The sequence below is a fragment of the Podarcis vaucheri genome, assembly GCF_965113315.1.
Source record: "Podarcis vaucheri genome assembly, chromosome: 4".
In the NCBI taxonomy this organism is placed as follows: Eukaryota; Metazoa; Chordata; class Lepidosauria; order Squamata; family Lacertidae; genus Podarcis; species Podarcis vaucheri.
In genome coordinates, this window is record NC_138762.1 from 60,187,376 (window position 1) to 60,210,710 (window position 23,335).

Sequence of the window (23,335 nt, forward strand, 5' to 3'; positions counted from 1 at the left end):
ATGCTTTTAGTTTCCTGCCATGTAATATATTAGAATGATTATTCTCCTTCAAATGGATAAGAAAGGTGGCATAGCTAGGAAGTGCTCTCATTTGTCACGCTGCGTCATTGGAGTCCAAAGACCTTCCCAAGCCCTTGCCCTGAATGATGTACAATAAGGGCATAAGAAGAGCTTGCAAGATCAGGCCAAGGTCCCATATAGTCCAGCGTTCTCTTCTCACAGTGGCCAATGAGATGCCCATGCAAAAGCCTGTAAGCAGGACGTGAGTGAGACAATGATGTATTCTCAAGTGAACACCATCTGATGAACAATTGACTATGTCCATCCATGGCAATAGCATTCCAGATTTCATAATGGCATTTTAACACTGGCTAAGGAGCACTTCACTATTCAGTCTTTGTAACTGGGTGGTTTAAACCTCTGAAATATTTAATGAAATCCATTTTCAAGGTTGGCTCTTATTTCATGTAGCTATGAGTACTTTGCGTGGTGGAGGGAGCGTAATGCATCCTTCTGTTTGCTCTTTAGGTCTGTCAGCAGCCAAGTTGCTGTTTGACTCGGGATTGAGTGTTGTGGTCCTGGAAGCCCGTGACAGGGTTGGAGGCAGAACATTCACGGTCAGAGTAAGTATTCCTGTCTTACCTCTTTTATTCATTCATTCACAAAGCATCACAAAATGATGCTCAAATTGGCTCACAACAAAGAAAACAATAATGCATTTCAGAATCAAACATTGCAAACTATTTCATAATAACATAATAAAACAGCAACACAATAGCAAATATTGCAACTCCAAAAAACATTGCAGTACTGTATAGCAACATTACATTAACAGTGTTACACCTCCTGGCAAACAGCAAAAATAACAAGAGAGTCTAACACTGTTTCCTGGTCCTAGAAACCCCAGTCCCGTGATGTTGTTCACAGTTCCCCTTTTGCAGCAGCTTCTTACAAGGCTTCCAGCGGCAGGAGGTGGGGTAGCTGAAAACTCCTCTCCCATGGTGTTATTTATTACATTTGTATCACAACTTTCTTTCCATCATGGAAGGTGTGGTACATAGGGTTCCATGGCAGTCTCCCACCAAAATGCTAGCCAGGCTTGTACCCAGTTCGCATCAACAGGTTTCTGTACCACAAGTGTTCAGCCCATGTACTGCACTGCTGCAGAAATTGTGTGTATGTATGTGTGTGTATTGTGTGTGTGTGTGTGTGTGTGTGTGTGTGTGTGTATATATGAGACAAACTCTTTTCCCATCAACATTAAAAAATATTTTCATCCCATGGCACAGAATTGAGGGCAAAAATGGAGAATCACAAGTTTTGTCTGATAGCCATTTGCCAAGAATGTTTCCTCTGTTCCCTTCTCTGCCAGAATAAGCATGTCAAATATGTGGACCTGGGAGGGGCATACGTGGGGCCAACACAAAACCGTGTCTTGCGACTATCTAAGGAGCTGGGACTAGAGACCTATAAAGTGAATGAAGTAGAACATCTCATTCACCATGTCAAGGTATGACTAGAACTTTTTTCTGAATGTGTATGTTTTTGGAATTAGGATGGTGGCTCATAACATCTTTATTGGAATCCCTAAATAGGATAAAGATCAATGTTTAAGCCTAACTGGGGTTATGTATAATGATTCTTTCTGCAAGAAGTTGGGAGTTTGACTGGATCAAGTGATCTAATCTGATTGTGGAATCAAAATAATTTGATGGATTATTGCAGTATTAAATAATATCATTAACTGTAGTGATACCCTGTTGGAATTTGATCAGGTATATACTCAAGATGCAGAATTAAGCAATGAGGTGACTGTTATTTCCTGGGTTTTGAAGTGTTTAATGCCTTCTAAAGAGATATGCAAAATTCTGTTAGATGCAGAATTTCAGGCAGTTCAAACATGCTGGCATCATCTAGTTGGGATATTTACAGTAAAGGGTAGCAATATTTATCTTATTATTTAAATGTCCCTTCCCCTCAGTGCTGTGAAAGTGTAGCTTCCCAGTAGCAGCTCTGCTGTATATGAGAGAGTCTTGGAAGAAAACCTAATTGGTCTTTTCTTAGATGAATGCCCAATGGCAGACCTGGTTATACTGGGACATTTTAATGTCTGGATAGCTTTCTAATTATGTCTCAAAGGCCATCTCAGCATATAATGCTAAATGATTTAGCATGGGCCAGCATGATTACTATATTACAAATTCAGTTTCATTTTCTTGAATGGGGAAAGGTTAGGGTTGATGATGACTGCCTGGACCATTTTACCTGTATGTCAGATAAGCGCGGAAATATTAATCATCATGTTATTACATTACATTGTATTTGGCAGTATCTCACTAACTTTTACAGTTGCAATAAGGGCAGATAGTGATCATCCTTGAACGGAAATGGTTTATAAACCCTCTGGCTTCCCAGATATTGCAAATGTGCCCAAGGTAGAAGTAGACAGATGGACTCACGTTTGAACTGGTCATTCACTTTTGCATTGGGTGTTCAGACCTGTGGTTGGAGCAGAATGCTTGCTGTAAGGAAGGAATATTGAATCTAGATCTTGTGCATCAAAGAAGCAACAGGAGCCTGCAAATATGGTGGGCAAGTTCAAAATTCAAAATGTGAAGTTCAGCCGTCCATTTGCCCCCAAATAGCTCTTTCATTCATGTTCCTGTTTCTTACTCTACTGCCTAATCTGCACATTTCTCTTAGTCCCATTGTGTCTAGGTCTGGTGTCCCTTGGCTCCCCTTCCTTTCAGTCTGGCCCACAAAACTACTTCTCTTCCTGGGACCTGTGGGTCACTATTTAATCCCAGGCAGGCAGACAACTTTCCATTCTGACAGTTTAGTTCTCTGTGCAGTTGGAATATTTGTGAACATTCGAGCCAATTGGTATCTGAGGCTTTGCTGCCTTGAGCACAATCCAGTATAGATTAGGTTATAGCAGTTCTTTCCTTTAGGTGGAATGACAAAAGCTAAATATCACTCAAAGTAACAAACAAAACAGTGTCTACCAAAAGGTCAATATATGTTGATAGGAGCAAAGAGTTATTAGGGAGAACTATGATCAGTCTATGTTTTCCAAGCAAAAACTACTATAACATACATAATGGTATATTACAGGTAAAATGTTTGTTTAAGTAAATGTTCTATGCATACCCCAGTGCATTTAAGTACATTTACCATTTAAGCTCCATCATTACCACATCAGCAGGCCAGGAATTACTGGCTTGGTAATACTACGTGTAGGCCCACCGACATGTAGCAAGTACATGATGGGATATGTGTGGGATGTTAAGCATTCTACATGGGGCTGGCTTTATGTGTTTTGGCCCTTAAGTGATGTTTTATTGGTGTACTAATCAATAAATATGAGACAAATTATTGCTCTAGTGTTGTTTGCTAACTGGCACCAAGGCATTGTAATCAATGGATTGCACCTAGGAGATGTGGGCTTCATTTCTAGTTCAGATATGAGAGTGTCGTTCACCATATTAAGCTTACTTTACATCTGTATAACTGGAATAATAATTACCTTATTTATTTTTAAAAATAACAAGGGTTTTGCAGGATTTTGCATACCTGCAAAATGTTTTTTCTAAAAAAAAAGTTTAGGGGTACTCTCATTTTGACTCAAGAAAACCACCATTTTATAGTTCAAATCCGGGAAAATAAATACAGTAAATGAACAAAACTTCAAAGATCCACAAAATGTTTAGGGGTATGCGTACCCCTGCGTACCCACAGAGAAAAGTACTGCCTGTCTGACGATCCAATATGGGAATGATGTCATACTTTCAGATTAAAACATTAGTGGATGCCTTTGCAAGAAATGTAAAGGATTCACCTCAATGTTATCTTTGAAAGTTTTAATGAGGGTCATGTAAAACCAGTCCATTTTTCCGGGGGTATTCAAGGGTATGCAACCAGCACCTTTCCCCCCATATGTTAAAATGTGGCACTCACTGTAATATCTTTATGGTGGGTACCAGTACTATTTTTCTCATTGAAAAGCGCTGTATAAAAATCTTTCTGTTTCTTTTCTGATGGTGAATACTTGAGAGTTGATTAAGTTCACTAACTGAGGTGCTTCTTTAATTCAAGGGGTATGAACTACGGTACTTCTAATATCAATTAACAAAATAATTTCAGACCAGGATGGACTGTATGTTAGAAATTAATTATTATGCTATGGAATAAGCAACTGAGTGGAGGCAAATAGGAGGGTCCACTGCAATTTTTCTTAAGAGATTATTCTCTCTCTCCCTCTCATTCACACCCACCCCACACACAACACATTTTTTTATTCAGAGAAGGCTCCTTCAGATAATTAAAATGTACATAGTGGGGTGTATGTGGCAAGACGTTTGTGTCACTCAACTAATGAAGTCATGGCCCCTATCCAGTGGGAGGAGCTTTCTGCTCTGCCCTCACAGGAATCCTAGTGGGGAGAAATAATCAAGCGACAAAGCACTGGAGGGAAGATACCTAGTTCCAATGCAACAAATAAGTTACAGCTGCACAATTGTTTTTATAAGACTGACCTTCTGGGTATGGTATGCTTGGGTATGGTGTATCTGTGTTCTTGCTTAGCCCATTGTAGTGTGGAGAAGTTGGGCTACTCTGGTCGCAGTATTTAGATTTGGAAAACTTATTTGCAGAGGGTTGGACTATGATGATTCTGTGCTGGAGATGTGGCCTATGTAGTTGTAAATAAATTCGTACATCACAAAACGGCATAAGTCACCAGTGGGCTCCTCCAAAGGAAACCAAATGGAGGCAATTACTTGCTGCTTAGAGAAGTGGGGTGAGGAAAGCAATATAATTTTACATACACTTTCATGAATATGAATAGGGCATGTGGTAGTCTGGGGACTTTTGAAATAAAAATATGGGGTTTTTTTGCCTTCTGCACCCTTCCACCTACCTTACCATGGGGGGAAATTAACACCTCAATCACTTCAAAATGCAGTGGTGCCTCGCAAGACGAAATTAATTCATTCCGCGAGTTTTTTCGTCTAGCGAATTTTTTGTCTTGCAAAGCACGGTGTCGGAAAAGTTTTGGAAAAGTTTCAAAAATCACCAAGAACCTCAAAAAAGGCTACCACACCGCGTTCTATGAGTTGCTCCTTGAAGTCAAGTCGCAACTGTATTAACGGTGTTAAGAAAAAGGAAACAAACTTGCAAAAAACGCAAGACGTTTTCGTCTTGCGAAGCAAGCCCATAGGGAAATTCATCTTGTGAAGCAGCTCAAAAACCGCAAAACCCTTTCGTCTAGTGAGTTTTTCGTCTTGCGAGGCATTTGTCTTGCGGGGCACCACTGTGTATTCTTCAACAGGTGATGAATATCTTATCTGCAAACATGTATATATTTCTTAATTAAGAGGGTAGGTTATTATTTTCTCTAAGTTTCCTCTTCCCTTCCTCTTTTAGTTCCCATAAAATATTAACCATAGCCACAAATCTGTCTCTATGTAAAGTGCATAGCCTACCTTCTTCTTTGACTCTAACCATTGAATTACAACTTTGCAAGGCTCTCTCAAGCCTTGTTCATTTTCATTCCTGCTCTGGAACTGTTTATTAAAATGTTGTTTGCCTTCTTCTTGTTTATGAATAAAATATGCAAAGCAGCTGGAGCATTCAGACTTAATTAGCCCCAAAGTACGTGATTGCTGTATTGGAACACATTCAATTTTGTGGCATCTCTTTTATGGCTGGAAATACATGTGTAAGAGTTAAATACTCTGATTTATTCTCATCCTTGACATGCTCCACAAAATAAATGGCCATTTCCATGTGCAGAGATCAGAGTAGAACAGCTTAAATGGATTTTAAATGACTGGGTGAAATTGCTTTCGTTTTTCATTTTCAAACTTTTCTTTGGAGACCTGTTCTAATTAAAGCATAAATATTAGAGTCAAGATGACTTAAGATGTTGTCATCCTTCTCAGGTTTTCCCCAGCCACTGGAACATGGGCTAAGGCCTTGTCTAAAAGCTGAAAATAAGAGCATATAAAAAGAAATATGCAGGATCCGACCAGAGCCCCATCCTGTCCCCACAGTGGCCAAACAGATATCAGAAAGAGCTTCCCTACTTGATACTCAGGTATTCAGAGGCACAACAATATGAGAGGTAGTAAAGGTAAAGGTAAAGCTACCCCTGACTGTTAGGCCCAGTCACAGACGACTCTGGGCTTGCGCACTCATCTCGCTTTACTGGCCGAGGGAGCCGGCGTTTGTCCGCAGACAGCTTCCGGGTCATGTGGCCAGCATGACTAAGCTGCTTCTGGCAGAGCTGCGCACAGAAACACCGTTTACCTTCCCGCTGAAACGGTACCTATTTATCTACTTGCACTTGACGTGCTTTTGAACTGCTAGGTGGGCAGGCACTGGGACCGAGCAACAGGAGCTCACCATGTCGCGGGGATTCGAACTGCCGACCTTCCGATCGGCAAGCCCTAGGCTCAGTGGTTTAGACCACAGTGCCACCCGCGTCCAGCCATACATCATGAAATAAAAATTTTAAGATGTTCAACCTCATCAGCCCCTCCTCATTTCTGGTAATAGATCACCCACAGGGGCATCTAAGGTGGTTTTCATTCCACAAACAGTGCTAGACAGATAAAATTCTTGTAAGACGTTCCAAGAACTTGTATTTTTTCCAGTAAAGTAGAACATATTATTTCAGGTCATCCAATTTGTCTTTTCCAATACTGTGTACTTTTTCAAACAGGCCAGGTTTGCTATTCCTTGTCTCCATGGTTTTGCTTTTACTACTTTCCTTTGAATTCAATTTCTAAAGACTTTAAGCTAATAAAAAAATGTATCTGCTTTTTATGTGCTGTATGTACAGTTGATATTTCTAGCCTCTCAGGGGTTTTTCTTAAATAAATAGCTGCAAAGGCAATGAATTATAACAGCTGCACACTTTACATATGCTGGCTACCTTTCACCAAAGATTATTGTTAAAGACACTAAATAAAATGAGACATAACACTGATCCACAAAATCTCTCCTATCAAATGATTCCTGTTGTGATCAATCTATTAACATTCAAAATCATATTATCTTGCTTGTGTAGCAGTTCATTTCAATTAATTTGCCAGTTTAACTGGACACTTAATCAAATACTTATTAAAATTTGATATTACATGCACACAAGCAGCATAATCTACAATCCAATTAAGACAAAAGCGGGTGGCAGTTTGGCTGTTTTGATGGAAGCAGGGAGGCCAGCCTAGCCTAAATCCTTTTGCACTGACTTACAGTACAGATTTTAGCTAATGTGTCCATTTCTAATGCTATGTCCTTTATGTGTATGCCCTGAATATTTTAAACTAATAAATGGGGCTATCAGCAAAGCTCACTGATGTGTGTTACGAGTTCCTGAATTATTCTGCTTCAGATTTAGAATCCAAACCGGAGAAGAATTCCTGGCTTACCCCCTGCCCAAAGGTCTCCATCCATCCTGCATTCACCAGCAGCAGTGCCAGCAGTTGGAAGTCCTTGGGTCTTTTCCAAGGGCTGTCAGAGAGGCAGACCTCCCTCCTTCACCTTTGCCACAGACAGAGCGTTGCTGATCTATATGTTAAAGGGAAGTTTGGGGGATATGTAAATAAGTTGGTTTGGAGCATAGGAAGCTGCCTTCTACCAAGTGAAGTCTATCTAGTTAAGTATTGTTGACAACAACTCTTTGAGATTTCAGAGGTCCCTCCCAGCCCTACCTGGAGACGCTGGGGATTGAGCCTGGGACCTTCTGCATGCAAAACAGGTGCTGTACCATGGAGCTATGACCCTTCCCCAAAGGCCTTTAAGGTATAAGGTACGGCTTGGCTCAGAGTTTTCCATCTTAGGAAACTGCTTGGCTAGTGTGATACAAATCCAAGCTGCGCCTATCATTGCCATTTAGAAAGCTCATCAAAGATGGCCTGTAGGAGTTTCAAGAAGGCCAGTTGAGTAATGGAGGACTTTCTCCTCCTCTTCCAGTGTCAGCTGCAAGTGCCAAAAAGGTGGAGGAGGTCTCTTGCCCTGGTTGGCTGCCTACATGTATGATTCAAAGAAGAGTTATTTGCATCAACTTGGACAGAATGTGTGTGTGTTTTTAATGGCAATCTCAAGGACTTGTTTTGTATATTCATTTGAGAGATCTGTTCTCTAAAACGGATCTTCTGTATTGAATTGCATCTTTTTTTCAATCAAAATAGAGGAAAATAAACAAATGGATTTGAGTGGGGTTTTTTCTTGCTTCTTCTGTTTTGCAGGGCAAATCTTATCCGTTCAAAGGCCCTTTCCCTCCAATGTGGAATCCCATTGCCTATTTGGATTACAACAATTTGTGGAGGACAATGGATGAAATGGGGAAGGAGGTAAACTCCAGCTTATTGTCCAGACTGGTGATATCTATCAGAAGCCTTTCATTTGAGCTTCAGTGCCCATAAGCCATGGGTAGGCAAACTAAGGCCCGGGGGCCAGATCCGGCCCAATCGCCTTCTAAATTGGGCCCACGGACAGTTGGGGAATCAGTGTGTTTTTATACGAGTAGAATGTGTCCTTTTATTTAAAATGCATCTCTGGGTTATTCGTGGAGCCTGCCAGGTGTTTTTAAATGAGCAGAATATGTGCTTTTATTTAAAATGCATCTCTGGGTTATTTGTGGGGCATAGGAATTCGTTCATTATTATTATTTTTCAAAATATAGTCCGGCCCACCACATGGTCTGAAGGACGGTGGACCGGCCCGCTGCTGAAAAAGTTTGCTGACCCCTGCCATAAGCTCTCCATCCTGCTCCAGAATATACTCTTTTCTCTCACACACCTCTTTGCACTACAAATTTGCCTTTGACCCCTTTCCTGCATTGCTGGGTTGGTATTTTTCTGTTATCTAGAAATGGTCAAGTAACTTGCAGGGAAGCAGACATACAAATCTAATTTCAAGATAAAGAAATAATCAAGATAACCACTTTGAGGGGTTTTTGTAATAAAAACAATCATGTGGTATATAAATTTATACAATAAAAATTAACAAACAATAAATACTGCAATCCTATGCAGTATTTATTTGTAGGTCTTTGTTTGTAGGTCTCATTGAGCTATGCAGGACTAAATAAATATATAAACTATAAACAGCATAAGAATTAATTCCAAAAATGCGCAAATAAAGCAAGACAAATAAAAGCCAATCCATTTCATAGTTCTAAATGGCTTATTCCAAAACAAAAAACAAAAACCCAGAATGAGTCTTCACGTTTAGCAATAAATGAATAGGCTCCTATCTCCCTTCTCTTCCTCCAGTGTCCTCTTCCATTTCACCTAACCACAGCTTGATGTTAGGTCTGGACTAGGAAGTTCAGTTAGTTTTTTAAATTATGCTTTATCTGAACAAGCAAGGTCCATAAGATATGGTTGGAAGTTGGCTTGTTAGGATAAATCATAGTTCAAACTAAACTTCATTTATCTACTTTGGATATAATGGCAGGCCATGTTCAATTGAAATTGGAGACAATGCTTTTTATCTCTTCCTTGCAGCTGCACCAGAGGTGACTGCCTGTGCCCCTTATGCACATGATGCTCAGCTCAGTATTCTATCCATAGCATTGTGTCCATACCTTCTCAATGAGCTATTTTGAACTTATTCCCAAGTAAGGGTATATAACATTGCAGACTTAATAATAATAATAATAATAATAATAATAATAATAATAATAATTTATTATTTGTACCCCGCCCATCTGGCTGGGTTTCCTCAGCCACTCTGGGCGGCTTCCACAGAAACCAAAAAACACTAAAATATCATACATTAAAAGCTTCCCTGAATAGGGCCGCCTTAAGATGTCTTCTGAATGTCAGGTAGTTGTCCATCACCTTGACATCCAATGGGAGGGCATTCCACAGGGCGGGCGCCACCACCGAAAAGGCCCTCTGCCTGGTTCCCTGTAACTTCGCTTCTCGTAATGAGGGAACCGCCAGAAGGCCCTCGGCGCTGGACCTCAGTGTCCGGGCAGAACGATGGGGGTGGAGACGCTCCTTCAGGTATACTGGGCCGAAGCCGTTTAGGGCTTTAAAGGTCAACACCAGCACTTTGAATTGTGCTCGGAAACGTACTGGGAGCCAATGTAGGTCTTTCAAGGTTATAATAGGTTATTGTGTGGGGAAACCCAATAAAAAGAGTACAGGACTTAATTAATTTAAAATATGCTATATAGTATTTTCAAATTTTCAAAGAAAATCTGTCCAGCCCATTGAACATTGCAGTTTGATATGCAGAATATGTTCCCAAAGCACAAAGGCTTTATTTTCTTTTACTAAACTGGGAAGCAGAGGGCTTTGCAGAAGGTAAAAACTCTTTGGTGTCATGGATAAATGAAACTCTTTTGTTTATTTTTCTAGAGAATCCTGTTAGTATTCTGCTTCTAAAGTCTTAAGTAGTCTAGAAGTGAACTAGTATGATGCTCCTGTGGAGAAAGCAATGGAGCCAGTGAAGAGAGTGAATAATTTCTAAACAGATCTGTGGCTTCTTTCTTGAGATGTGACTCTCTTTCTCTCTTAGATTCCCAATGAAGCGCCATGGAAGGCGCCCCATGCAGAGGAATGGGACAAAATGACTATGCAAGAATTGATAGACAAAGTGTGCTGGACAAAGTGAGATGCAGTTTTATACATTCCATATTGATAAGCTCAATAGCAATAGTACCTAGAGGAAACACCTCCATCCTAAGTTGAGAAGTAACACCATCTATTTGCTACAGTAATATTAATCTTTATCATAGTGAATGATGAATTGTGTTCACAGTTGGGAGATACAGTGAAATAATGTGCATGTGGAAATGTGGCTATATTGCTCTGACAGTGTGATCATACACATGTCTACTCATGTAAGCTCTGCTGAGTTTAGCAACAGTTAAAAAACAAATAAACAAAACAGACTAGCAGTGGAAAACTCCAAACCCCCAAACAGCAATTCAGAGGACTTCAAATGCTCCTAGAAATTAAACTGTTATCTGCCACCATAAAACTAGCAACAGAGAAATAGATTGGGGTTAAGCAACCCATGGTTTACGAAGTATGATTTTGTACCAACTCCAAGCAGCCTTGGCCAGCATGGACAATGGTGAAGCAACATCGGAAAAGCCACAGCCAATTTTTTTTTTAAAAAATATGGGAGCTGATTCATTTATTTTCTCTTAGCAACTCTGGTCAATTTGTTAGTCCTATTTTCTACCAGAGGTCATTTCTAAGAACTCTTCAGTGACAGCACCACACATCAGTGGTGGGGAGCCTACAAGCCATGGGCTAAGGTGATCTGCCAATGTCTCCCTATCTGACCCAGTAGGTGCTCCCAGTTCTTCATGAAAGTTTTAAATTACCTGGTGTCCTATGATACCTGGTAATTGACAGATGGGTGGCCCTGCCAGCCTGTCGAAGTGGCTTGTGGAGTTGGATCTTGCTCTCCCACTGCCCCTGCTTTAGTGTTAGGCTTTTTTGTTTTTCTGTTTCTGCGTTTGTTTTTCTAGCACTTAACACTTTTGTTTTTGCAGTGAGCATTCCTAAGTTAATGCTCAGCCAGGAGGGTTGTGAGACCTCCCACTCTTCTTCAGCTTCCAGGGGAATGTGGTCTAGAAAAATGAATTAAAACCAATGGTTCCTACACAAACTGAGTCCTATCTCATATTAAGCCCCAGGAAAGACCTTTGGGTGAACCTCATTTCTCTCTCTCTTATTAGAAACCTATCGATGTGCATGTTTCATGTACTTCTATGCATTTGATCTGCCTTTGTGATCAAGATTTATGTTTTTTGAAATGGCTTCCCTTCTCTAGGATGCAATGGAGCTGAAGGGTAATCTCCATTTTTCTTCCATTCTGTTGACAAATTGAACAAATTTGCCTTTATATGGCATTGCATGCTGGAATGAGATGCATGACATATATTAGGTGCCTAGTTAGGTCCGGCAAGCTCTAATGCAGCCAGAAAGCTATGTGTGTTTGATAATTTCCTATAAACTTTACATATTTCAAATGATGAATCCACAAGGGCCATACTACATACAAATAAAATAGAAGGAGCCATCTATTTCCCTGTATAGTTAATTCTAAAGGCATGGAAGTAAAACCTTCCAGAGACATGGAGTGCGTGCATGCAGACTCTACCATGGCATGTGTGCACTGATGTTCTAAATGAGTGCTGTGCTAATTTTCTCTCTCATTTTTTAAACTTTCTCTATCAAGTGTTAAGAAATTGCATTCAAAAATAATAAAAACCGAGAGTAGATTTTGGTGAAATTTTCATGGATAGGGGACAGTGTTTTTGATGTGCTTACCTTGCTTTCAAGGTGGCCAGTGGGTGGACTTGAGTGTCCTTTCTTTTATTCTGCAAATTATCTCACCAGTAGTCTGCACTCTGCAGCCTGCCCAGGTACCCATGCTTCAATTAAAGCCTAGGGGAACACATCATAAGATAACTCATTCCATGGGGCTTTTCAGATCAGGAATCAGGGGCAGCCAGGGAGGCTGCACAGTGGTGAATAAATGTTTTCTGGAAAGATGCACACACCACTACTCTCTTAAACTATAAGGCAAGCTCACAATCCTACACCCACAGAAATGCTGAACAATGAGGAAGGGAAAAATGACAATTTTCACAGGGAAATAAAACTCTGGAGAAATATTTTGGCACAGCACTAGGTCTGGATTGATTGGAACATGAGAGCAAGAAGTCAAAGGAACATGGGAAGCTGTTTATATCACTGATCCATCTAGCTCATCATTGTCTACCCCAGGGATAGCCAATCCAGCCCAAAGTGTTGCTGAATTACAACTCCCATCATCCCTGATCATTGGGATCATCATCGTTGTGGCTGTTGGGAGTTATAGTATAACAGCATCGGGAGGACACAACGTTGGCTACTCCTGGTCTATGTTGGTTGGCAGCAGCTCTCTAGGGTTGCTCATATCAGTCTTTTCTAGCCTTACCTGGATATTCCCAGGATTGTAAGCATGCCACAGATTGAAAGCATGTGTTGTACCACTAACCTATTTAGGATTGAAGACTCCTGTTATTTAGGACAAAACCCACAGAGCTGCATGTGATGCATGCTGTGCTCAGAGGTGCTTCTGAGGACCCACTTCTGAAATAGTGAACAAATATTTGGACATGGGGGAGATTTGTGAGGGTCTTCCAACATTGTGCCAGAAACAGTAGATTGAAAGAAACCAGGACTTATGTGCCCTGTTTTGGTCTGATGTCAGATTCCATGGAGAAGGAGGCAAGGCAGATCAAAACTGGACCATGGACAGCTCCAAGTGAGCAACTTGTTCCAACAAAGGTTGGGAGCAGACTGGGGTCTTTTATGCCTCTGTTTCCAGACTGCTTCCTCCAGGTTCCGCTCCCTTGAGTGAGCTTTACTGATTTAAAGACCCAACCCTCTGGCCTGTGCACAGTCACTTCTCACCTGTTCCATAGTTTCCTTCCTGGTGCATTGCCTGTGCTGCTGGACTGGTGATGTGCACTGGGAAGCAACTGGTGCTTCAGGGTCAGGGGAAGGTGCCCATGAGAGTACTATAGGGAAGTTCCTCTGGGGCCTCCTATCTTCAGCAATCAGCTCTGAGCCCTCCACTGACTCCCCATCTGGTGCCCCTGTAGCCTCTGACTCTGTGTCCAGATCACTGATGGTTACAGTGGTTATAACATTAAGGGGGATTTTGGTATCCTGTCCCCATCCTTTGCCAAGATGGTAGTACTGGAGCATTCCTTGTTTCCTCTTAATTTCTTAAAATACTAAATATTATCAAAACACAAACAAGGGGAAATTTTCGCCTCTAGTCTATTGCTTCCAGTTATGGTTCTCTCATAACAGGATATTAGTCTATATGCCAGGGAAATATTTAATTCACTCCTTTGCTTTTCAAATATCATGGAAATAACTCTCAGCCTTTTTGGGTCACTTATTTATTGCCTTGTTTGTTTGAAGCATCTCAAGAAGGTGAGGAACAGTAACAGATTTATATGTGAAAACATGTGATAAATATTACATGCAATTGCACTGTTGCTATTTCAGTGGTTGATCATTTAGAAATAATACTCTGCTGTCAAAATCATGCACAAAAAGATCAAAATGTCAGGCTTCCCTGGAGGCCAACACTTTCCTTAAGCACAGTGTGCTCTTTCAGGTAGGAACAAATGGGGCATGCTGGTTTCTGGAAAGAACTAATCAGAAAAAAATAACATTGCTTGAATAATATTTTCTCATTGGTTTTCACTTATTTGACATTTTCTTGGCTCCCTTGGTTTATAAAAGAATTAAAATTATAAACCTGTGGGTTTTTAATAAAAAACATATTCCCTTCAATACATGAATTATTTGATAGTCTCAAGTGGAATAGTAAATGAAAAGTTCAAAGGACCGTTCAACAGGGCATTTATAGCTATGATAGAAATCTTTAGCTGCAGTCCACTGGGGTGTGGGTGTGCATATATATATATACACACATATACATAATGTATGTATACATGTACATGTATGCGCGTGCACACACACAGCCATTCAGTAGCTGTTGAACTTAGGACTGCCAAAGTGGAGCATTCCCCCTCCCCATGTTAAAGTGATTAATACCCAAGTCTGGTAAAGTTATTTTGGCACCCGAGGCAGGAAAAACACCTCTTTCCCTCCCTAAAAATTAACTAACCATTTGTTGTCCTCTCATGATGTGCCCTGGAGACTTGTTTTTCTTTAAATACTCAGCAGACATGAGTGTAGTCCAGTTCTTACTGGGAAGGCATCTCAGAAGAGGGAAGACTAATCTCACCCTCCCACCATGATTGGAACTGAGATCCCCCCATTTCATGAAAAGGGAGAATGGAGATATTAGCCACCCCTCCCTGTGCATGCAGTAAGAGCTGTCCAGCAAGAATCCTGCATCTCCACACCTATAATGAAGGTGGGGCAGGGGGAGAGGCCAGACTCAACATTTTCCTTCTCTCTTTTGGATTTGTATGCAGTGCTGCCAGGCGGTTTGCTACTCTGTTTGTCAATGTCGATGTTACCTCTGAGCCCCATGAGGTCTCCGCTCTGTGGTTCCTGTGGTATGTTAAACAGTGCGGTGGGACATCCAGGATATTTTCAACAACCAATGGAGGCCAGGTATAGTGAACTAGAACCCCCCCCGTTATTTGTGTTCAACAATTATGGCAATAATTTCAGATGTTCAGCTTGATTGAGTGAGGGTTGAATGTCTCCAGAGGGCAGAATCTGCCCTCCATGTTCTCCATGCACTGGCCACACCATCTCTGACACTGATATTTTTATTTGGAAGGTCTGAAGGGGGCTGAATGTGCTTAGTAGCCTCTTCTAGCTTGAAAGCCCCGATAACAGGATTCGTAGCCGTACAGAGGCTTCCAAACATGGCTAGAAGCCACCTTTAGACCTTCATGCTCAACATGTGAAGGTGCTGGGTGTGTGTAGCCCAGCCAGAATAAAAATATTAATATGAAGGGGGTTCTATTGTGGTTCATCTGTTCCATCTGGGTATCATTTTAAGCCACCAATTTGGTCTGATGAACTATGTTGTGTGTTTTTTCTATCTTCCAGGAGAGGAAATTCATTGGAGGTTCTGGCCAAATTTGTGAGAAGATCATGGATTATCTAGGAGAGCTGGTTAAACTAGAGAAGCCTGTTACCTCCATTGATCAGACTGGTGAAAATGTCATTGTGGAGACACTGGATCATGAAACATACGAGGTGATTTAAAAGCTTACAGTTCTAATATATACAATGGTACCTCGGGTTAAGAACTTAATTCATTCTGGAGGTCTGTTCTTAACCTGAAACTGTTCTTAACCTGAAGCACCACTTTAGCTAATGGGGCCTCCCGCTGCCGCCGCACGATTTCTGTTCTCATCCTGAAGCAAAGTTCTTAACCCGAGGTAATATTTCTGGGTTAGCGGAGTCTGTAACCTGAAGCGTATGTAACCCGAGGCACCACTGTACAAGGATTCTCTTTTTGTCATATAAGGAGAAGAGGATATAAAGGACATTTGTTAGTTGGGCGAAGAATCCCAACAAACAAAAATGTTCAAACGACTGTGTTCAATTGACTGTGTTAAATATCCACAGTTTGCTATTATAAACATGAACAAATTATGCCTTGGACCTGTACACTTTCTCCCCCTCTCCTTCCTCTGTTTGTGAGAGAGGAGATGATAAACTTTCCTTCCTCATAGTTTACCCACAAAGCAGATCTCAAGCACAGATCAAATTATGGTTTGGGATTGTGGTTTAGAAGCAAATAGAGTTTGCACAAACCATGGTTTGCCAGGTTTGGACAACAAAATTGTGAGCAGGTTGCTGCAAACCAGGAATTAAAGATTTAATCTCCCTTCATACCCTGAGGAAGCAGGGAAGGGTAGAAGACTGTGTGTAAGCCATGGCTTGATTGCCATATCTCTATGCAATAATTGATTTGGTACAGGCAACTCATGTGGGAGTTACATTCTGGGGATAGTGCATAAAACCCAAATCGTGTATAGTCAAAACACACTGGATTCAATAGCAAGCAGGAATCCCAAAGTATTTCTTCCTTTTTACCCCCTTTCTGTCCCCTTTAAAAAAAAATTAAAGGAAAATTACTAATGTGTAAAGCTTAAATGCATGCTGGTTGCAAGTTCCTTAATGAGTTTATGCTATTGTGCTTTCTTACTTTCTTACTTCTAATTATTTCTCTTGACTGTTGTGACTGTACTCCTTCCTTGTGGCTGCTGTCCTCTTTGTTTTCCCAAGAGACGCCTGGGTATCTAAATGGTATCTAAAACTACCCTTGTGTTCTTTGTGTTGCGAAGAGCCTTTTCAACAATTTATTCAGCCATTTGGAAAAATTCAAAGGTCCATTTCTGTCATCATTGGAAAAATTGCTTGTCACTTTAAATTTCTGTGACCTGTAACCTGATGAGAAATTTGTATCCTTTTCTGTGAGTCAAATTTTCGTTGAAATGTAACCGGAAGTCACCTAGAATAACACAAGCAGTTTCAAGTATCCTGTGAAGATAGATGTGATTTTTCTTTGTATTTCTTTTCAAGGCCCGGTATGTTATTAGTGCCATCCCTCCTGCACTTTGTATGAAGATTCACTTTAACCCACAGTTGCCTTCAATGAGGAATCAGTTGATCAGCCGGGTTCCTATGGGATCAGTCATCAAATGCATAGTATACTACAAGGAAGCATTCTGGAGGAAAAAAGGTATTTCTTGCTGATTGAAGGGAAGGGGCACATGCAGAATTGCCCTAAAGTATACTTTTTCCTTACATGTTGTTCTCATCCTGTCTTCTTCAGCATCATCTTAGAGAGACAGACACATAGATGGAGAGCTAGACAGGCACAATCTTGCTGTCTGTGGTTCCTTCACTGAAGGTTTTTGATACTGCTCATGGTAGGGAGGGAGGTGATATTATTATTATTATTATTATTATTATTATTATTATTATTATTATTATTACTCCCCTCCCTCCCATGCTGTTCCAAAGGGTCCCCCCAATCCTCTGGCAACTTCAGGGGAAGGGAGGAAGTGGAGAAAGTTGTCTTCCACCACCATTCCCTTCTAGCAGCATGGATGAAGTCTGGATCCAACCCACATATTGAAATAGATGCATAAAGTGTGTGTATTCTTGAATCCCAAAGTGACTAATAATTCTAATAATTGAAAGCAAACAATTAAAACTAACAATTAAACCAAACATTAGCATTAAGATGGTGGAACAGCCGTGAAGAGACAATGCATATTAAAACCAAAGGCAGCAAAATAACCCTTACTAAGACAGCATTTTAAAGGGAGTCTAAAAGGCCTGAGCAAATAGTGCCGAAAAGATACTGGACCCTCCCTGGGGAAGGTGCTTTGAAGATGGGGTTACGTCTTTTATCTTTATGATTAATGTGGTGCACTATGGAGAGCAAGCTCTTATGCAAAGAGTTGTCGATATTCTCTGTGCCTGAAGAATTACCATGGTAACCCAGAATCTGGCAGCCACCCAAAGACTATCCATTTCTCTCTCTTTTTTAAAGCCTGCTGTTACCTCACACAGTTGCAGAGTACAATATAGGAATCTCAGAAACTTCTAGAAATCCAAACATAATGGTGGTGCATGGCACTTTTAGGGCTCAACTCTTGGCATCTCCCAGAAGGCCAATTGGTATAGTGGTTAGAATGCTGGACCACTCAGCCAAGAAGCTGACTGGATACCCTCGAACCAGTTGCTTTCTCTCAGCCTGGTCTATGTCACAGGGTTGTTGTGAAGATGAAATGGACAGGAGCAGAACCACACATGCCACCTTGAGCTCATTGGAGGAAAGTGTAATAATAACTAAAATACAATCAATCAATCAATCAATACCCACAGTTAAGTGATCTTGGGGACATTAGTCTAGGTGGGAATAATTCTTCCTGCGACCTACTAGGAGGGTTTTCTAAAGGCCCTTTCACTATGTAGTTTCTCCCAACCACTTTAAGTAGCTGTGTATTGTGACTTTTAAATTGCTGCATATACATTGCATTAAATTTAATGTTCCTGTGGTGCCCCTGTTGTCAAGAGATGTTGTTAAGATATATTATTTAGAGGCATGAGAGTGACATAGTTGTTAGAACTACCTAGATTACTGATACATGGATTCACTTTTCACTCCCATTTCAGATTATTGTGGCACCATGATAATTGAAGATGAGGATGCAGCTATTGGTTTGACGCTAGATGACACTAAACCCGATGGAAGTTTTCCAGCAATAATTGGGTAAGGAATACTGAAAAGCCACCTTCTGAGTCTTTTAAGAGAGGAAGAGAATCAGAAATGAAATGTGAAGAGAGTATCATTTGTGTCTTGACTTAAGCATGTACCATACATGCATGACTTGAGCAACTGTACCATACAGTTGGAACATCATTCTTTATGGAAAATCAAGAGGACATTGGCTTTATATGTCCTGTAGGGTATAAAAAGCTGTCTGTGAAGAAGAATTCTTGTCTCAGTCTACTATGTTTGAGTTTGCACCTATTTAGTTTATAACCTGCATACCTTTTCATATGTTATGTAAAGTACGGGAAGAGAAATAATGGGTCCCTCATTCTTTCACACATTTTTTGGTAACATGCAAGTGTGGAGTTTCTTATTTTCTGTGTGTACCATGCATAAGCTGTGCCAACCAGGTGTCAAGTGCCCTTGGGTGCTTCCATGAGAAAAATCCATTCTTCCCCTTTTTCACAATGTCATAGAAGGAGAGACAAAGTGAGATGGCTGGTGTTTCTGTGTTGTCACATCGCGTGGAAAGATGCTACCTGACGGAGTCTGCATAAGTCTTGAAAGAGGACTTTATGACATGTTTGAAAACCACCGGCATCATCTGGTCTTAATCTAAACTATAATTATTATTGATTCTATTATGGTGATAGAAGTAAGAGTCTGTTCTATATTATTGTATTTTAGTTTTATCCTTGCTCGGAAATGCAGAAAATTGACTCACCTCACCGCGGAGGAAAGGTATGAACAATAAACCTCTGGATTTTGTTTCTGGAAGCCCAAGATGTTCCTTTCTTTCCATTCCCATATGGACTTCCCTGATTTTGTATGTGAGCTGGAACCGGTCTGTGACCAAAATAATAAATTCATTCATTCATATGGTGGTAGAATCAGTGGAGACTGACCCAGTAGGGCAAGTGGAGCACTGTTCCACCAGCCTCAACCAACCCTCGCCTCCCTTCTTTCTTACTTACAGCCAGACCAGGTGGTTGCACTGCCAGTCAAGTTTCTCCTCCTTACTCCCAGGGTTGCCCCATGTAAAGCTCAGCAGCAATGACCTTTATGCACTAACAGGTCTATGCAGCTGTTTAAACTTTCTTGACAAGCCATTCATTTTATTGGGGGTTCTTTGGGGGGGTATTGTTTTGTGTTTTGTTGTACTTGTATATCTTGTGCACTGCTTTACATCTTTTATATGAGCTGGCAGCATACAAATTTTATTTGTAAATAAACAAATAAATGATTCGGCTGCAAATATATTTCATATAGGTTTGACTCCCAGGACAAAATGGAGTCAAGGAAGTAATGATGTTTTTGATGGTTTCGATGGTCTCCAAATTAATGCTGTTTGATATTTGCTAAGTTTAAAGTATTTCATTTGGTGCGTAGTTACTACGACTCCCCAGTCCAGAAATTGATATATGCAATGACGGTCATAACATCTATAACAACATAGTGGGAGAGGGTGGGCCTGGTGCCAGCCTTGTTCTTGCAACAGAGGATGAGGGCTGTGCATCCATGGGGATGGGGGGAACTCCTCCTGCAGCACTCTTTGTGTATGTGGGAACATGTCCAGAAGACGCACCAATGATGCATCGAAGCTTCTTTTCATGCATGGATTCCACCTTTGCCTTTGTGCAATTTCAGTATGCCCCCAATCCATTTATGGGAGTCATTTGTGAAACTGGCTCATAGCAAGCACAGGGGATACGATGCAACTACTGTGACACAGAGCAGCCTGTAATGCATTTTTTAAAAGTGAGAATCCCACTGATCAGCCATTGGGTGGGGAAAGGAAAGGGGGTCATTTCCATTTGCTTGTATCTTCCTATGAACACGAAATTGGCAAAGCTTTGCTTTAGCTTTTTAAAGGAAGAGTTCCATGCATACAGGCCCAGCTATTCAAACTGCACACATAGGATCTGTTTGCACATGTGGCTACTCAGCAGGGCCATCCAGAGAAATTTTAGTACCTGAGGAAAAGCAGAAAAGGCAGAGTCTCCAAGGCTGGCCGAGTCATTTTGGTACCCAAGGCAGAAAATCCCACAAGCACCACTTTACCCTCCCTCACTTTAAAAATGCAACAATAATGTTTGCTGCCTGTTTGTGACACTCCAGTAAGCTGCCCCAGGTGGCAGTCTCACTCAGAAGGCCAGCAGCCCAACAATAGGGCTAGCCTTGTTGCTGCTGATGTTGTATGCAGACTGTGTGTGGGGTGGTGGTCCCTAGCAGGCTCAGGCCCATGATGTTTATGAGGGCCTTTAGAATGTATAGCCCCAATCCCTGTAAATATTAATCTTAAAAACTGAGGTGATAAAATCCAGATTCAGAGCAAATTATAGTTTGTTTCAGAAACGTAAACTCAGCAATATGTTTTTTCTTGTATTTCTGCTATAGGAAAAGAAGGATCTGTGAGCTCTATGCAAAGGTGTTGGGATCCCAGGAAGCCTTGCATGTAAGAGGAGAATATATATTGTTTTTATTAATGATTAGCTCTCATGATACAGCTTGCAGGGATTCAAGCATTCTCCTCCTTTAGCAGATGATTTCTAGTAATTTTTTTGTATGACAGTACTCTGGCACCAAATCTTCCTCTAGGGCTCCAGGACAGTGCTTGGACGTCTTTTGGAAGATTTATAAGACTAGTCATCTTGGATTAGTTTTCTGAGGTCATGGTCCATGAAGCTGGACACACAATCCATGACCTCAGAAAACCAGTAGGTTGACTATGAGTGTTAGTATTTGGGAATATTTCACATTATGTGGATCTCAGTCAACCACGTGAGGGTTTTCAAAGATGTATTTTGCATTTCAATTTTTTCAAAGATGGACTGAGAACAGCAAGCACTTGCTATATTTTTTGTACCTTATTATAATACATTTCTAAGAAACCTTTAACAAAGCAGTGGGGCAGAGCGGGGTTAAAGTTTATGTGTGTTACCCATTTTCTTTTCTCTTTTAAAGTATTTTTACCTACACTTTTAAATGTGCTACCTGACCTGTATTTTCAAATTGGAGTGGCTTTATCTGTAAATAGATGTGTAAATTTTGAAGTGACATGAGAAAACACTGGGTACTCCTCACAGATCTCTGAAATAAGTTCTCTGTTGTTTTTTACGCTTCCTCTGTTACTTTTAACCCTGTTAACTCTGCCTTTCTAGCCAGTACACTATGAAGAGAAGAACTGGTGTGAAGAACAGTATTCTGGGGGGTGCTACACAGCCTATTTCCCACCAGGGATAATGACTCAGTTTGGAAGGTATGTTAACAATAAGCAAGGATGTTTCATTACAGTAAGAAACCTGAGGAGATGATAACGTATGAAACACAATTCCCTAGCTTGTGATTACGCGATGACTGGCAGGAGGGTTGCATTGGTTTCAGCAGTTAATAAAAACTGTAATCAGATTCATGTTTTGTTGTTGATTGGCGACCATGCCTTTAATGAGTTAATTAGCTCCAAACAGCTCAGTCCTATGCAAGAGATCCCAGGAAAGTGTGCATCCTTAATTAAAGGGGTACTAGAACGTCTAAGTGTTGGTAAGTTGCAGGTGTTCAGTAAAAGTAACTTCCTCACTCAAGATAAAGCATTTATTATTTGGAAATATCTTAAGCATATTATCTGAAGCAAAGGTTTTATGTTGCTACTTATATCAGTGCCATCAGCCTTGAGCATCCTTGCACACATAACAGCTCTGATTAACATTCAGTTACAACTCTTGAGTTTATAATATGTCTCTAATAAATCAAAGTAGTAAGCTAACAAATTACGTAATTAGTGTTGGAATTCAATGCCTTTGCTCAACAAGGGTGCTCTGGATGTGAACTCAGATTTCTGTGCCTTGAAAACTTTCTGTATCAGAAGACTGTTACTCAATTCTAGTCACCCTTCCTCTCTTCAGAAAGGATTTCATAAAGTTGGAAAAGGGGGCCAGAAGCAATCTGCCATAGGTTGCAATGGTGATGTGGTAGAATGATATTAGGAATGCTCTTGTCTGACTTACGATTAGAGAAATGGGTCCCTCATGCTTTCCATATTCTGTGCCTCTTTTAAAGGGTAATTCGTGAGCCAGTTGGGAGAATCTTCTTTGCAGGCACTGAGACGGCTTCAGAATGGAGCGGCTACATGGAAGGTGCAGTGCAGGCTGGAGAGAGAGCCGTCAGAGAGGTACAGTGAGCCCTGAGTAACAAGGCCTTGTGAGGCTGCAATCCTATACTCACGGATCTAGGAGTAAGCCCCATTGGACTCAATGGGGCTTTTTTCTTTCATAGGGGCATATAGGATTGCACTGCTGATATGTCTGAATAAAGGGCAATTGTATTTGTTGGTTAAAACATTTGTATTCCACGGTTTGGCCAAGCAATTTAAGAGACACCCATTAAAAGCAAATAATCAACAAAAGCAATCAAGCCACCAAAATGGGAAAGTCAGTACATAAAATCACAGAAGGAAGGGTAGTGGTGGTCAAATGAATCCCAAAATGTGACCAAAGAAAGGAAAATGGACTGGAATTCTAATAAAGTGGAGCCTCCCTTGAGAGAGGGTTGCAAAACATGGGTGCCACAACTGAAC

At 40.8% G+C, this 23,335-nt stretch overlaps 1 protein-coding gene across 2 annotated transcripts in view; it reads left to right on the forward strand.

The window, feature by feature from the left end:
• LOC309530769 (amine oxidase [flavin-containing] B-like) overlaps positions 1-23,335 on the forward strand; it is a 58,342-nt gene that overhangs the window by 14,408 nt on the left and 20,599 nt on the right. For both annotated transcript variants that reach the window (XR_014218880.1, XM_082219859.1), the window contains exons 2-13: positions 529-623; positions 1,373-1,510; positions 8,253-8,357; positions 10,537-10,628; positions 14,984-15,125; positions 15,573-15,722; positions 17,058-17,217; positions 18,663-18,759; positions 19,450-19,503; positions 21,160-21,217; positions 21,924-22,021; positions 22,819-22,930. Coding sequence is in view for 1 of the 2 variants with exons in the window: in XM_082219859.1 (XP_082075985.1) it covers positions 529-623; positions 1,373-1,510; positions 8,253-8,357; positions 10,537-10,628; positions 14,984-15,125; positions 15,573-15,722; positions 17,058-17,217; positions 18,663-18,759; positions 19,450-19,503; positions 21,160-21,217; positions 21,924-22,021; positions 22,819-22,930 (1,301 nt within the window). In the remaining variant the exon portion in view is untranslated. The remainder of the gene's footprint in view (positions 1-528; positions 624-1,372; positions 1,511-8,252; positions 8,358-10,536; positions 10,629-14,983; positions 15,126-15,572; positions 15,723-17,057; positions 17,218-18,662; positions 18,760-19,449; positions 19,504-21,159; positions 21,218-21,923; positions 22,022-22,818; positions 22,931-23,335) is intronic.